General features: G+C 42.8%; 1 protein-coding gene across 3 annotated transcripts in view; it reads right to left on the bottom strand.

Moving 5' to 3' along the window:
• The window catches only part of RORB (RAR related orphan receptor B), a 257317-nt gene extending 240322 nt beyond the window's left edge, over positions 1–16995 (bottom strand). For 2 of the 3 annotated variants that reach the window (XM_033956186.1, XM_033956456.1), the window contains exon 1: positions 2715–3237. In XM_033956186.1, coding sequence (XP_033812077.1) covers positions 2715–2721 — 7 coding nt within the window. In that variant the 5' untranslated portion in view covers positions 2722–3237. Of the gene's footprint in view, positions 1–2714; positions 3238–16881 lie in introns of those variants that run through there. The other variant, XM_033956277.1, reaches the window with a different exon arrangement.
• Between the last annotated feature and the right edge of the window lie 465 nt (positions 16996–17460).

Below are 17460 nucleotides of genomic sequence, written 5' to 3'. Positions count from 1 at the left end.
CTCCGTTCACAATATTTTCAAGGTTCGCTTGGCTCTGATATCTAAGAAACTGCCCATGAGTTATTTCAGAAAACAACGGAAACAGTACCACATAATTCAATGTGCTAATGAAAACAATATTTAATGTTTGATCTGGACCAAAATATTACTATATTGTATTGTTACATAATGTAAGCTTTAATTTTTTAATGATTTTTTAAAATCAAATTTCTTATTTTATAATGTAAACCACTTAAACAACCTGATTTAATGAGTTATATATCAAATAAACTTGATACTATTTCAGTTCAAAGCCTTTGATAAAAATCAACATAACAGAGAAATACAGATTTGGAATGAATAAGAGCAAATTAAATAAGAATGACAAAAATGGCAGAAATCTTGATCCCAGAGCTCTTTTCCTTGAGTCTTGATTGCACTTACTGCTGAAAAAGCAAGAGAAGCTTGGAGGCTCTTGACATCCCAACTTTTATCCTATTCCCCGCTCCTATGGTGGTTCTGAACATGGCTACTGAATGGGGGATTCGTTAGTTTTTGAGGAGTAGATATCTTTCAGTGAAGCCATAGATGCCAACTCTGGGTGCTTGAGCACCCCCAATATTAAGCAGATGCCTTCACTTTGTCCAAGGAGGGGTAATTTGTAATGGGTTTAGCATCTCTCAATCATTCTGAAAAGTCGATTCCTACGAGTGTAGTAGATATGCAAAAAGAGCCAAATCCACAATTGTACAGGCATACCCGTTCTTCAGGCACTCAAAAGACCACATGAAAGGCGCACTCTTGTACCTAATGTTTACAATTTCCACCTGCCATGCCCAGTCACAGATACAACAGCCCAGCCACTAGGGTACATATCCAACCACGCCGGTCAACCACTAATATCGGCACAATCACCACCTTCTTCCCCAGTGTCAACATCATCATTCCCACGAGTCTCTATAGGCTCCCCAATCCAGTATTACTATTACACCGAGCGCCTCTGTCTTTTCTCACCAGGGCAGCAGCAATCAAATCCACCACAGCCACCATCTTCAGTAGCACCCGACAGTATCTGTCTGATCACTGACCACAAATACAAAACCCCACAGCCAACTTCCTTTTCTGCCCGTTCAGTTCTAGCAGCTATCCTAAAGTAAACTACCTGGGGATCTAAACAGACTGTTGCACACCCTCCTTCTTTCCTCCTGTCTAGGCTATATCATTCCTTATTATATATCCTCCATACCAAACTGATTTTCTGAATCCAACCTACCCCCCCCCCCCTCTTCCTAACCACTACCATGACCTGCCCTTTAGTTCAGTTGAATATTTCAGTTATGGTAGTACCCTGTGTTGCTCTTGCAGCATCATCTGTCTTCCCCAGCAGGTAGCAAAGCAGCATGAAAATTAGCAGCTCCCTGCCCCCCAGCAAGCCATAGCTGTGGACGGCAGCGTCATGCATGGTGTGGGATAGGGGAAGCAGAGAGTAGGAGTAGCAGTTTGGCATATGTGAATGGTCGCAATCTTCCTGTTTTTGTTTGGAATTTGTTAACAGTACACTGTTTTTTTTCTTAAACAGTGAAAATAATGCGCTCTCTTGCCAGATATGCAATGGTTCATACATGCAAGATAAGTTTGCACATGCACCCTAGGGGGATAAAGAATGTGCACTATGTGCAAAGAAAGCACCCTATTACCAATGGACAACCTTCATGTCGAATGACAACCCATCCCCAGTAGTAGATGGCAGCGATGACTGGGGCTACCGGGACCCCTGATATGAGCAAACTGAAAGGGAATGGGTCAACTGAAGCAGCACAGGTGACTGAAGTGGGAACAGGGAGGAGGGTGAGAAGCTGAATAGCAGCCGGGGGATGAAAACCACGAACAAAGCCTGCAGGACACAGTTTTGCCAAGCGGATAAGAATGGGATTTGTGATCACTACTGACAACTTTGGACAAGGGCAGGGAGCAAGTGCTCAGCTTAGTGGGCCTAAGCATCCATATGTCCTGCCCCCTACCCTCACAGCAGTAGCAGAATTAGCCTAGTCCTTCAAATCCAACCCCAAGGAAACTGAACAGTTATACTTTACAAAAAAGTAAAAGGAGAAATAGAGGGGGGGAGGGGGGTTGTCTTCCAAATCTCAACTCACACCACATATCTAGTACGAGGTTAGCCTACCTAATTCCTACTCCCCGTCTCAGTTTTATTGTTTCCAGCTCCTGCAGCTCAGATTGTGCCCCTTGAACTAAACCCCACCCCCTCCCCTCCTCTCAGCCCCTAGAAGTTGCACTGCGAACTTTGTCCGAGGTCTGCTTTGCGTGCGCTTCCTACCCGCCGCCCCTCCAATCCAGAACACGGCCACCTCCACCTGCAAGGGGAGGGGTGTGTGTGTGCCGCGTGCAGGACCACTGCACCTCACCATCGAAGCCCAACCTAAGAAGCAGGTTGCACGTGCACTTCAAAGGCGGGAGGGAGGGGGGGGGCGTCCCCGTAACGGTCACCTGTGCACCTGCGTACAGAGGTAAAAAAACAAACAAAAAAAAAAAACAACAACTTTCGTAACTGGCTGCGGTAGGTTCTCCCTCGTTTATTTCTCCACAATAGCTTTTGAGAAAGTACACAAATTTTCCATATGGCAACCCGGCCCTATTAAAAAAAAAAAAAAAATTCCAAGCCAAGATATCTCGCAACAACTTTAGCAAAAAAAAAAAAAAAAAAAGCTGCCCCTTACCTCTCATGGTTGAGTTCAGGCTCCCAGCCCGGACCGCGCGCCTCCCAAGTCCCTCCTCAGGAAGCGCGAGCGCGGCCGGGGGAGAGCAGCATCGGTGGGTGAACCATTCCTCCTCCCCACCGCGTTTCTCACTGCCTCGCCTCCCGGCGGAACCGGCAAGCTGGAGAGCGGAGTGTCCGCTCCTAAGAAGCACAGCTACTTTTTCTTTTTCCCCCCTTCTTCTTTCCTTACTAAGCTTTTCTTCTGGCACAGTTCAGAATTTTCCTCCGACCACCTGCCGCGCCGATGAAGACCGAGAGATGCGCTAGCCAACGCAGAAAAGCGGAATAAGGAGGGGGGGAAGGAGGGCACCGCGCGAACGGCGGTGCATGACTTCTCCGCCTGGCTTTCACCGTTTAGCCATCGGCACTCGGGCAAGAGAGAGGGGGGAAAAAAAGCTGCAAAGAGGCTTATAGCACGAGTGGGAGGGCAGACGAGCGGCGAGGCTGAGCAGCGTCTGCTCCCGCTGTCAGAGCTGCAGCCAATCGCAAGCTCTTGATGGGCAAAGAGAGATTACACAGCCCGGCTTTAAAGTGGCACATAGACGGCAGAGCAGGAGCCCTAGCAAATCACAGAGAAGGAAGACACCGCAGGGGAGATGATTTTTTTTTTTTTTTTTTAATCTATTCTTTGTTGGAGCAGGACATCCCCCCCCCCCCCCAACTTGCTTAGTCCAGTTTTCAGGATGTCCACGATGCGTATGCATTAAAAACACATATGTATAATGCTGGGTGTCCAGCGCAGGCACCATTACGAGGGGCCGCCGAAAAGTTCTCAGCCCAGCCAACAAGTTTGGGACAGTCTCCGTCGAGGGCTATACTCTTTATTATTATGAAACTTTTTTTTATTGGTAAAGAAAATAACAACTCACAACCACAGAACACAAATAAGGATTGTAACATTTCCAATAACAGTCAAAGGAGGGCCCCCCCCCCCCCAAAGAGGACTGGACTCTGATGTCCTCTCAGGGAACAAAGAGAGATACTCTTTAATCCAGTGATGGTCCACTTTTTTTCGTTCCGTATTTTTCCAACAGAACGAAAAAAAAGTGGGGAAAAAAAAATCACTGGGCCTCCATGGAAACTGCCCCAACTTTGTTGGCTGGGCTGAGAACTTTTCGGCAGCTCCGCCTGTTCCTGGTGTAATTCGTTGTGAATATCCTGAAAAGCCAACTGGCTGTGAGGTTCCCCATGACGACCTATCCTGCATGCTTTAGTGTGGAACTTTTAAACTGGATGCTGTGATGATAGTTTGCAGAGATGCAAATGGAATATTCAAGCCTGTTAGAAAAAGGATTCAAGGCAAGAGCAGGAGGGAGGGGAATTCCTAAGGTAATTGGACCGACCGTCCCGCTGTCCCGACCCACTGTTTCGGGATGCTGAAATGTCCCGTTCTCAGGACAGCGTCCCGAAGCTGTGTGCGGGGACAACGGACCAGTGATCGCTTCCCCTCCCTGCCATGCTAAAGCCTAACTCCCTCCAGCGCCGATTCAACACCCCTCCTCCCAGTCTGCTGCAGCCGCTGTTTCTTGACGCCCAGAAGCCTTCTTCCCGACGTCAATTCTTACATCGGCGAGGAAGTTCTGGGCCAGCCAATCGCCCGGAACTTCCTCTCCGACATCAGAATAGACGTCAGGAGGAAGGCTTCTGGGTGTCAAGAAGCAGCGCCTGCGATGGACCTGGGGGGGGGGGGGTTGAATCAGCGTGGCAGAGAGGGAGGAAGGTAGGCAGGCAAGCTTTGGCACGACAGGCAGGCAGGTAGGCATAGGGGGAGGGGTGGGACAAAGGCTGGAAGGCAGTGAGGGGGACATAAGAAGGAGGCACTAGGGGCACTAAGGACATAGGAAGGAGGCACTGAGTGCACTAAAGACATAGGAAGGAAGGAGGGAGGGAATAGAAAGGGACAATTGTTGGGCCTGAGTGCAGAAAGAAAGAAATGAAAGAAAGGATGCACAGTCAGAAGGAAACACAACCAGAGACTCATGAAATCACCAGACAGCAAAGGTAGGAAAAATGGTTTTATTTTCAATTTAGTGATCAAAATGTGTCAGTTTTGAGAATTTATATCTGCTGTCTATATTTTGCACTATATTTGTCTATTTTTCTATAGTTACTGAGGTGACATTGCATATTTTAAAGTCATCTGCCTTGACATCTTTGAAAAACCCCTAAATATAAATGATAATTAACATTTTCTCTGCGGATAGTGTGCTTTGTGTTTTCTAATTTTATGGTTACCATTATGAATTAATAAGATATTATGTGTACATGAAAAATGAATGGAAGAAATTGGGGGCGGGTTTGAGGGGGGGGCGGGACTGACAATTAATAGATGTCCCGTTTTGATGAAAAAAATAATGGTCACGTTAGGCATTCCCCCTTTAGCAGCAGAAAGCTTCAGTTACCATTGCATTTACTGATCCATACACCATCACCACTATTGCTACTATATTTTACTCATACCTCTGTGCTCCTGGCTACTATTGCAGTGACAGGGCAGGTTCTGTAAACTAAGGGCTAACATTTACATGTGTACTATGCACATGAACATGGTAGCTGTGACTGTCCTTCTACACAAACCTCTTGCAATAACCCTACAGAGCCTCTCTATAGTAACATAGTAAATGAAAGCAGATAAAGAACATAAGACTAGCCCAGTGGTCTCAAACTCGTGGCTCAGGGGCTAAATGCAGCATGCCAGGTACTATTTTGAAGTCCTCTGTATGTTTATCATAACCACAAAAGTAAAATAAAACAGTTTCCTGATCCTATGTCTCTTTAGCTATAAATTACAATATTATTATTAAGACTTAGCCAAAAGGAAAGATTTATAAACTATAAAGAGTTTTACCCGGTGTCAGGTCAAAAGCGCGCCGGGACAAAGGCGCGCCCAGACAATTGAGCGCAGCGCGGGGGTGCACGCCGTACAAAATTACTGTTTTTAGGGCTCCGACAGGGGTGTGTGTGTGGGGGGAACCCCCCCACTTTACTTAATAGAGATCGCGCCGCGTTGTGGGGGCGTTGGGGGGTTTGGGGGTTGTAACCCCCCACATTTTACTGAAAACTTCACTTTTTCCCTGTTTTTAGGGAAAAAGTTAAGTTTACAGTAAAATGTGGACGGTTACAACCCCCCAAACCCCCCATAATGCCGGCGCGATCTCTATTAAGTAAACTGGGGGGGCTCCCCAACAAAAACCCCCGTCAGATCCCCTAAAAACTGTAATTTTCTTTGGCGCGCGCCTCCGTCTTGCGCTCAGTTGTCGGCGCGCGCCTTTGTCTTTCGCGGGGTTGTCTATGAACCGTTTTACCCTCGTGCAAAATTGTCATTTATTTAATAAGACATTAACTATTTTTTTTCCGAGGCCCTCCAAGTACCTACAAATCCAAACTGTGGCCCCCTGCAAAGGGTTTGAGTTTGAGACCACTGGACTAGCCTTACTGGGTCAGACCAATGGTCCATCAAGCCCAGTAGCCCATTTTCACTGTAGCCAACCCATGTCTCTAGTACCTGGCCAAAACCCAACTAGCAACATTCCATGCTACTGATCCAGGGCAAGCAGTGGCTTCCCCCATGTCTTTCTCAATAACAGACTATGGACCTTTCTTCCAGGAAATTGTCCAAACCCTTCTTAGAACCAGCTACGCTATCAGCTCTTACCACAACCTCTGGCAATGCATTCCAGAGGTTAACTATTCTTAAGCTCTGGAATATTTCCTCCTATTGGTTTTAAAAGTATTTCCCTGTAACTTTTGTGTGTCCCCTAGTCTTTGCAATTTTTGAGAGGTGAAAAATTGATCCACTTGTACCCATTCTGATCCACTCAGGATTTTGTAGACTTCAATCATATCTCCCCTCAGCCGTCTCTTTTCCACATTGAAGAGCCCTAACCTTTTTAGTCTTTCCTCATACGAGAGGAGTTTCATCCCCTTCTAGTTCCACTATATCTTTCTTGAGATAAGCCAATCAGAATGGAATACAGTACTCCAGGTGAGGTCACACCATGGAGTGATACAGGAGCATTATTAACATTCTTAGTCTTGTTAACCATCCCTTTAAAAAAAAAATTCCTAGCATCCTGTTTGCTTTGTTTTGGCCGCCACCACACATTGGGCAGAAGGTTTCATCGTATTGTTTGCAATGGCACCCAGATCCTTTTCTTGGGCGCTAACCCCCAAGGTGGACCTGAACAGTTCATTCAGTCTGCCCAATAATCACATGCATTACACATTAATGGTTAAATTGTCTTTTTTCTTGAATATTGCTGAACCATAGACTCTAGAAGTCCACCCAGTTCCATCTTTAGGTTCCCACTACTGGAGTTGTCAGCCTATTCTGACCATCCTGTCACTGGAGCTTCCTTCAAAACCTTCTCCAGTCCGTCCTAAATCGAATTGCCATATACGGGACACAGACTATGCAAGACTGCCCAGTATCAGCCTTAGTTTGTTTTATGCCATTGGTTTTCTAATTAGAGATCCTATTTATTCATCCCATGCTTTTTTAAAATTCCATCACCATTTTTAACTCTGCCACCTCCCTCGAGAAGGCATTCCAGGCATCCACCACTCTCTCCGTGAAAACAGAATTTCCTAATCTGCCACCCTGCAATCCAGTTTTATCATTTTCCCTTCTCTGGAAACAATATATTTCTATATTAATATATTAATACCTTTCAAGTATTTAAACATCTGAATCATATCTCCCCTGTCCCTTCTCTTCCCTCATACATCTTTCGGGGCAAACCCCATACCATTTTTGTCGCTTTCCTCTGGACTGCTTCAAGTCTTTTTACATCCTTACCCAGATACGGCCTCCAAAACTGAACACAGTACTCCAAGTGGGGCCTCATCAATGACATCCTTTCTTCTGCTGGTTATGCCTCTCTTTATACAGCCCAACAACTTTCAGGCTACAGTCATGTCTTGCCACACTGTTTTGTCACCTTCAGAACCTCAGACACTATCACCCCAAGGTCCCTCTCCCAATCCTTCTATATCAGCTTCTCACCTTCCAGCATGTACAGCTCTCTCAGATTTCTACTCCCCAAGTGAATCACTTTACACTTCTTTGCATTGAATTTTAGTTGCCAAACATTAGACCATCCTGCTAGCTTTTGCAGATCTTTTTTCATTTTTCCACTCCCTCTGGGTGTCCACTCTGTTACAAATCTTGGTATCATCTGCAAAATGACAAACCTTACCCTCTAACCCTTCAGAAATGTCGCTTCCAAATATATTGAACAGAATCGGCCCTAACACTGATCATTGTGACACTTCACTATTCACTTTTTCTTCCTCCATGCAAATTCCAGTAATCACTACCCTCTGACATCTGTCTGTCAACCAGTTTCACATCCAGTTCACCACTTTGGGTCCTAAATTCAGTCTGTCTAGTTTATTCAAGAGTCTCCTATGAGAAACCATGTCAAAGACTTTGCTGAAATCTAAGTAAATTACATCTAGTGCACTTCCTCAATCCAACCCTCCTTTCACCCAGTCAGAGAATTCAATCGGATTAATTTGACACTATTTACCTTTAATAAAACTTTGTTGCCTTGGGTCTTGTAACACATTGGATTCTCGGAAGTTCACTATCCTTTCCTACAACAATACTTCCATTACTTTTCCTATTACCGCCTTATAGTTTCCCGCTTCATTTCTGTGACCACTTCCGTGATGAGGGACCACCTCCGCTCTTCTCCAATTCCATGGAACCTCTCCTGTCTCCAAAGACTTTTTGAAAAAATCTTTAAGAAGACCTGCCTAAACCTCTCTGAGCTCCCTCAGTATCCTCGGATGGTTCCTGTCTGGTCCCATGGCTTGTCCACTTTCAATTTTTCACGTTGTTCATAAACACTTTATTCCGTAAATGGTACAGTTTCCACTCCATTCTCATGTGTATCTTTGCCAGCCATTCGTGGACCTTCTCCAGAATTTTCTTCCATGAATGCAGAGCAGAAGTATTTGTTAAGCAAGTTTGCTTTTTCCACATCACTCTCCACATAGCTGTTTGTAACTTCTTTCAGTCTTGCAATTCCAGTTTTTGCCTTCATCCTGAAAAAAAATTTTGTTACTCTTTTTTACATTTCTAACCATTTGCTCTTCTGCTTTTGCCAGACATATTTCTCTCTTGGCTTCTTTCAGTTTCATCCAATATTTCTTTCTATGTTCCTCTTCTTGAGTTTTTTTGTATTTCATAAATGCCATCTCTTTTGCCTTTATTTTCTCTGCCATTTCTTTAGAAAACCATATCAGTTTCCTTTTTCTCTTGCATTTATTTATTTTCCTCACATAAGATCAGTAATCATTTTTATTGTTCTTTTCATCATGGACCACTGCTTTTCCACTTCTCTTATATCCTCCCATCCTATCAGCTCTTTCTTCAGATATTCCTCCATTTTACTAAAGTCTGCACATTTGAATCCTAGGACATTGAGTTTTGTGTGACTGCCCTCCACTTTAGCTGTTGTAGCAAACCAAACCATTTGATGATCACTACGAACCAGGTGGGAACCAATTTGGATGCTAGAAACACTTTCCCCATTGATGAGCACCAGATTCAGCATGGCTTCTTCCCTCGTGGGTTCTGTCACCATTTGCCTGAGCAGAGCACTTTGAAAGGCATCCACAATCTCTCTGCTTCTTTCCAGTTTTGCAGACAGAGCTTTCCAATCCACACCTGGCAGGTTGAAATCACCCAGCAGCAGCACCTCCCCTTTCTCTCCCAACTTTTGGATATCTGCAACCAGATCTTTATCAATTTGCTGTGATTGTGTCAGAGGTTTGTAGACAACACCCAGGTAGATAGAAGTTCCATCTTATCTTTTCAAAGCTATTCATATCACTTCTTCTTTTCTCCAGGGCTCCTGCATTTCAGTGGCTCAGATATTGGTCTTCACATAGAGATCTACTCCTCCATCTTTTCGGCTATCCCTAGCCTTCCTAAAAATATTATACCCGGTATGTTTGCGTCCCATCCATGGGAATCACTGAACCACGTCTCTATGATAGCAACAATACCCAAGTCTGCCTTTAACATCAGGACCTGCAGATCATGAACTTTGTTGCTTAGATTGCGAGTGTTTGTGATCATTGCTTTCCAGCTATATTTCACTGGTAGTCTCATTTTTGGGTTAGTCTCACTTCCTACTGCATTGCTAAGCAGTGAATTATTAAGATTGTTGTCTACATTGCTATCTTTACTACTGTGACATCTTGTCTTTTGCTGGGGGGTGGCCATCCATAAGCCACCCCCACCTTCTAGCTTAAATGCCTAGAAACATATTGCCTGAATTTCTCAGCAAGGATTCTTTTTTCTGCCATAGTAAGATGCAGTCCATCATTACAATATAGACTTTTGTTTTTCCATGTATTGCCCCATCATCCTATGTACTTAAAGCATTCTCGATTAGAGGTCTGCACAGGAACGGGGATCGCGAGAATCCCCCCTAACCCACGGGACTCCCACAGGAACTCCCCTCTAGCCCACGGGACTCCCATGGGGACCCCCCTCTAGCCAACGGGACTCCCATGGGGCTGGAAGGCTTTGGAAGCAGGGTTCGTATAATGGACATGTCAGCCTTAGTAAAAGAGGGTGTTTATAAGTTAATTACCTGAACAGAAAACAAAAACAAGGGTTCCACCAAAGAGATTCCACAAGGAAAACAGCAGCGCAAACACAAAAGAAACTGTGGAATTGATGATCCTGTCAGAAGTAATTGCTGCTTTTTATGGGGACGGGCGGGGATGGAGGTAAATCCTTGCGGGAACGGGTGGGAACGGAGAGGATCCTGACGGGGACGGGTGGGGACGGAGAGGATCCTGGCAGGGATGGGTGGGATTTCTGTCCCCGTGCAACTCTATTCTCGATGACACCAAGCTCTGAGCCACCTATTGAAGTTCTCGGTATTTTGTAATCTTTCCTCTCAGTTTCCATAAGTAGGCATTACAGCGCTGCATATGCCTTTCAGTGCGATATAAATTATAAGTAGTAGTAGTATTTCTGAAAAGGCTACAGTCATTATGAAAGGTTTTAGCCCCTCCCCCAGCCCTTGAAAAGCTTTCTTTGTTACAAGCAGGGGTATTGTTGATCAGGTCATTTGTTCCCAAGTGGATAATAACATCCATGTCAGAATCCTGGTACTGCTGGTAGCTGAGGATCCTGGAAGACACTTCACTATTTTGGGCTCCTTGAATTGCATTCCAAGGTTAATGCCTCTGATAATGGAATCCCCTAGCAGCAATAATTTTCTGGATTAGGCTTTTTTATTTGTGCTGTGGGGTGCTTTACTTCTCGAGCTACCTTCACTGGTTCTAATTCCACCTCAGTTCTTTTTTCTGGATCATCATAATGCTCTAATGGAGTAAAGGAATTCTGTAGGGGCAACAATTGTGAGGGTAGGTGTTTTTTGTGTCACACATCTTAGTCTACCTGAGCCTACTGTGACCCAGGAGTCACAGTAGGCTTAACAGACTGCAATAAAAAGCATAATAATTGAATGGAATTATAACTCTGCCTCAGCTTGGTTTATTGTAAAAAAAAACAAAAAAAACAAAAACCCAAATATTTAAACTTTGCAAATGTTATAGAACACAAACCCAAGCTATAAATAGAATTTGCTGGAATAACTAAACAGGAACTTGAACTTGAAAAACTACTCGCCATGACAGCTAAGAAACCATGTAGCAATGCCTTGCCATTTCAGTTAGGGCTTATATAACCAGCAAAGACCTCCATGCCACACCACCAGGTCACTTGACTCACTTCATGCATACAGTACTTTCCACCAGCAGGTGAAAACCATGAAAATCCACTTACACCCTGCCCCAAAGGGCCCAGATTAGCTTAAGTGACCACCACGGGGACCTAACAAAGTAACAAAACTGCTGGCTGAACATAACATAATTGACATATAGGCTCTATAAACTCTTGAAAATCATTCCACATTAAATCAAGCCCAATGTCAGATAGGTGGATCCTGTCATGACCAAAAAGACTGGTACAAGTGACATCAGCCCACATATACCTGATCTGTAGACCACCCAACTCAAGAAGAAGCCATAATCCAATTTGCCTATTGATCTTGATCAGTGCAACTACTATTATCCTGAAAGCTCAGTCTAGGAATGGGAAACCAATCCATAAGCTGAAGGTCATCTTTTCCTGTGGTGATCAAGCATCTGCAGGTCCAAGATCGAAGGTCGTTGCTTAGATGATGACTAGTTGCAGCCTTTTTGACTGGATCCAGAGTCTGTACAACAGTGGCAGAAATTCACTCCAAGACATCCCATGTATTCCATGAAATACAAACCATGAAATACAAACTCCCAAGAACACAAGATACAGATGAAGACCTCCAGGATGAACCACAGTTCCATGTCCAGCCCAGTGCAAGAAAGAAGGGCCAATAATCCATACAGAAAAGCAGGGGCTACCTGATTCTGCAATAGAGTAGAAAGTATTGTTGACAAACAACACTGAACAGGAAGCAAAATTAGAGACCCAGGGGAGTTTCAAGTTTCAAGTTTAATAAATGCGTTGATTAGATCGCAAAATCTCATTTCAATTCGATTTACATGAGATAAAAATCAGATAAAATAATAAAATCCACATATATCACATATACTGCTAATTGACATTAAAACATTAGGGAAAAGGGCAACTTAAATTACAATATTAAAAAAATAAAACAAAAAATAAAATCGGGTATAGGTTTAATGCACACAGGATGGGAGACACATACCCACATATTTCACTAACCTCCTCATCATCCTACCCAAAAATATAGTGAGAGTGATCTATTAAAAAGCGTCTTTAAAAAGCCAGCTCTTTAGGAGACTTTTAAATTTATTCAATAGTTTTTCTTCTCTTAAATTAAGTGGAAGTAAGTTCCAGATTTGGGGGGCCGAAACAGATAAAATCATGTCTCTCCTAAGTTATATATTCCTAGAGTATATAACTTTTAAAGAAGGAACTGTTAATAGGGCTTTGTCTTCTGATCTTAAAGATTTTAATGGGGAGTATGATATTAAATATCTTTCTAGAAATGCCGGGGCTTTATTTATGAGTATTTTATGAGTAAGTAGAGCTATCTTATAAGTGATTCTATGGATTACTGGTAGCCAGTGTTTTTCCTTTAAAAGTGGTGTTACGTGATCAAATTTTTTCTTTTTCATAATTATTTTTATTGCGGTATTTTGAATGATCTGGATTCTACGCATTTCTTTTAAAGAGGCTCCTTTATATAGGGCATTGCAATAATCAATTTTTGATATTACCAGTGAATGTATTAAAGTATTTAGCGCTGATTCATCGAGAAAAGCTGATAGTGATCTAATCATTCTTAGCCTATAAAAACAGGCTCTTACTAGTGTGCTAATTTGTTCATGGTAATTCAATGTTTGATCTAACATAACTCCCAGTATTTTCACTTTTGTAACTGTTTTAAGGATTGTTTTATTCATAAATTTTTTAAAAAAATTAATTCTTTATTAATTTTCAAAAATACATTAAGTGTTAAATATATTCATTCATATTAACAATAAATACATCACTTACAAACAATCATTGATATATTTCATAAATTCTTATCCCTTCCCCATCCCTCCCTCCCATATATTCCATTATCATATAAAACATATAATAATAAACTTCCCCCCTCCCTATACCTTAAGTTGATAAATATAAGGGAAACAAATCCAAATTAATCTTTACAATACTTTGTCAATGGTTTCCACACATCCTGAAACTTCTTAAAATATCCCCGTTGTAATGCAATAAACCTTTCTATTTTATAGATATGGCATAAAGAATTCCAGAAGTTGTAATTTAATCTTCTCCATTCCTTCCAATTATATGTAATTTGCTGAATGGCAACACCAGTCATTATAAGTAGTAATTTATTGTTATTCGCAGAAATCTGACTTTTTGCTCTCATTTCCATACCAAATATCACAGTATCATAGGATAATGCCACTGGGTTATCTAATAAATTATTAATTTGGTCCCAAATTGATTTCCAAAAATTCATAATACATGGGCAATGAAACAATAAATGATCTAAAGTTCCTACTTCTAGATGGCAATGCCAACATCTATTAGACAAAGAACTATTCATAATAATATCGGAGCCCAGAATAGCAACACTGTCACTGTAGAAAAGTCCCATATCCCAGAATAAACACTGCATGGACTCAAGACTTTCAGATGTACCCCCAATGTGTTGTGGACAACCACCTGCCAACGTTTTTAAAATTGAAATGTAGACCAGCAGTTTGCAGGCACCTATCATCTATCACAGTCCTAGCATGTCTAAGACCACTTCCAGGTGAAACCACGCCCACACCTCCCTAGGCTTGCGAAAACGCCTACAATGTAGACAACCCTCCTTAGGGTTAAAAAAAAAAGTGTCCCAATTGGCTGGTTTGACAGAGGTAGGATGCCTACCACTGCCTACAATCGGAATGCCATTTATAGAATTTGCCCCAAAATGTCCACCTGCCACTTTTTTGGACGTTTTTCTGTTTTTGAAAATGAGCTCTATAATATGCATAAGTACATATTAAACAGCACAGGAGAACATTCATATGACATTTAGCAGAACTACATGTGGTAGCCAGATGACATCAAGATGACTGTTGTCTTGGACAAATGAGCTAAGAAAGTCAACCCTCCTAAGAGAAAAATTAAGAAAAACTGAAAGTCTCTCTCTGGAAAATGACTCTGACATGAAGAAACTTGAACAGAAAGCTGTATATACTGTAAATGTCTAGGAATAGAAGAAGGAGCAACAATCCAGCACAAATCTCTGAGAGAAAAGATACAGGAGAATTAAAACATACTGAAAAGTGCTTTAACATCACAGAATAAGATACAAGTGATCGATCAGCGTGCAATTTATAAACTCTCATACAGCTTTGGAACGGTGGACGGACTGTTTAAAGATTTTAGGAAACTACATGTACAAAACAAGGGAATGCCTCCATGCTTACAAGGCAATTTATAAGAATCAGTGTATGCTGAGATTATACATAACACAAATAAGATGCTAACAATGTCAGTACAATTCAAATGAAACATCTTAATAGGCAACAGAGAAGACATGTGCAGCTGGGATAATTAGACAAAATGGGTAAAACAAAGGTATTGGGATAAAAAAAAAAAAGTAGGTGACTCGATTGGGGGTATTTTATATGTATAACCAAATAAGGTATATGCAATTTATCACAGAGTTTGTGCAGCAAACTAATCCAGATGCGATCTAAGTGACTGAATAGTCAGCCACCATAACCATTGGGAGGAGAGCCAGGGTTTCACCTGCTCCCTAGCTGCTGCTAGGGGTCACATACCCCTTTCAACTGATAGCATACAATTTACGTTCACACATTTGTTGCCTCTCAAAGCCCCATAAATGCCACTGCTGCGTCGTCTCAAAACCCTTCCAAATACCGCTGCCAGCAATCATGCAGCTCCTAGTTACCAGCATAGCAGCCAACTTTTCAAAATGATTGGGGGTGCTAAACCCAAAAGAAATTACCCCTCAATATTGGGGGTGCTCAAGTACCCACAGCACCCACAGAACTGGCTTCTATGGTTACCAGACATACACATCTACAGCCACTGTTGCAGCATGCTACATTTGCCACAGCTGCGGAAATTATCCTCGTATCCTCTTCCTAACATCTGCCAGCCTCTTCTCCTCTGCCCAAACTGGGATGGTGCCACTTTCCACAGCTGCAATCTGTGTCTTCTAATGATGCCAGTGCATTGCTATTAATGTAGTGTTGGGAAAGAACATTGTGAGGCCAAAGGGATACATATTTGAGCCAAAAGCTAAGGATGTGCAGGATAAGAGGTTTAGTGAGCAGTGAAGGAGAAAGAGGGGTGAAATTGGGTAGGCCAAGCAAGATAAGAAGACAAAGGGGTTAATTGGGTTTAAGGAGAGTGGCGACATGGAGTGACTGAGGAAAGAGGGAAGGGGAGGAGAGTTTTGATAAGGCAGAAGGGGACCAATAAGAATATTCAACTTAGAGTTGATATGCCTGCCTCTGGCGTGCTTGGAAGAGTAGAATTCCTCCGCCTCTCCCCCCCACCCAACCCCGCCTGATCTCTGAGGAGAAAGAAAAAAGACAGAACAACTGACAGAGCTGATCCTTGGCTTCCAATGTGTCTGAGTGCCAAAAACAAAACAAAAAGGCATTTGAAAAACACAGAACAGGAAGAAGGCAGAAAGATAATGACGTCAAAGAAAAGAAAGGTAAAGGTAAGAAAGAATGAAGAGTGTTACAGTCTGTACCCCTGGATAGCGCAGCGGGCCCTGTGACTAACGAATACTGAGCTGGCGTGGTCCCCTCTGACTTAGGGAACCCTTCAGGTTTAAAGTCTGTCGTCTGTTGCCCACATTAGGGCTGCAGCTAAGTATTCCCTTTCCTTCTGAGAGAATAAGGACTCGGACAACAAAACAGGTTTCCAGCTTTTATTCTGGCCAAAAGCCAGATTGTGGTTAAAGCTCACCACTGTCTTGCAATGCAAAAAAATACTTCAAAATAATTTCCAGAAAAAAACAAGAAGCACAAAAGAACAATAGCTAATAAACACAGGCTCTCTGTAAAAGTCAGAATAGTAGAAAGTTCAATTGCTGGTTCCTGGACTTTAAGTTATAGTCCTCTTCACCAGGACTGCCTTGTGTACAGGTTAATTAAGTAACTTTGTAAGTCCCACAGAAAAGGTTTCAAAATGGAGTTCTTCCCACAAGCAGCATAAGAAATTGTCACAAACAGTTTTGCATTCAACATGCCCTGAATACTCCCATAGACCTCAGAGAAGGATTACTATCCTCAGAACACTTCAGTAAGAACTGTGCCGTTCTAAACAAGCAGCCATTCTTCAGCTGTTGCCAAGCCAACCACTTCTCAGCTGGTTCAGCTCAGAACGTAATGCAGTGTAATCAGGAAAAATATACTTCGGGGCTTTTCTCTTATGCAGTTTAAACAGCCTCCAAGTTCCATTACTGGTTTTAACTAAAACACTCTCCTAGCAGGCAATTTTCCATAGCAGCAATTTTCAAACCCAAAAATTCAAAAACCACATTAGCACAAACACTGGCAACTTCAAAATCCTTACAACTCACTTTTACAGCAACTTATGTCCATGGCCTCAGCATAGGTTCCTGGCTCTGTTGCCCTGACTGGAGTATTCACAAACTCCATGTGTTCAAGCTGCTGCTCCACTGGAAAGGAAGGGATTTCTTCCATCTCCCAATCTCCATTGCTGATGTCTGGCTGGCTGGGGTTGCTCCTTGTACAGCTGCTGCCCTGCCGGCTTCTCTCACTCTCTGCTCTTTATGGAGCTCATAGCCCCACCCCTTCAGCCTTGATAGGGGGATGGGACTGCTCTCTCTCCTCAGCTGTTTGTGTTTCTCAGGGACAGTGTTTCTCTGTCTCTGCCTTACAGAAGCAGAGTGCATTTTGAGTTTTAATCCTTTAACTGGATTGGCAAAAACGCTAGGCCAGGGGTGTCAAAGTCCCTCCTTAAGGGCCGCAATCCAGTCGGGTTTTCAGGATTTCCCCAATGACTATGCATGAGATCTATTTGTATTACTCAATTGCATGCGCTGCTTTCATTGTATGTTAATCGATTTCATGAATATTCATTGAGGAAATCCTAAAAACCTGTCTGGATTGCGGCCTTCGAGGAGGGACTGTGACAC

This window comes from Geotrypetes seraphini, chromosome 1, assembly GCF_902459505.1.
Source record: "Geotrypetes seraphini chromosome 1, aGeoSer1.1, whole genome shotgun sequence".
In the NCBI taxonomy this organism is placed as follows: Eukaryota; Metazoa; Chordata; class Amphibia; order Gymnophiona; family Dermophiidae; genus Geotrypetes; species Geotrypetes seraphini.
The sequence above is the reverse complement of the archived record's forward strand: the minus strand, read 5'-3'. Positions and strand labels throughout refer to the sequence as shown.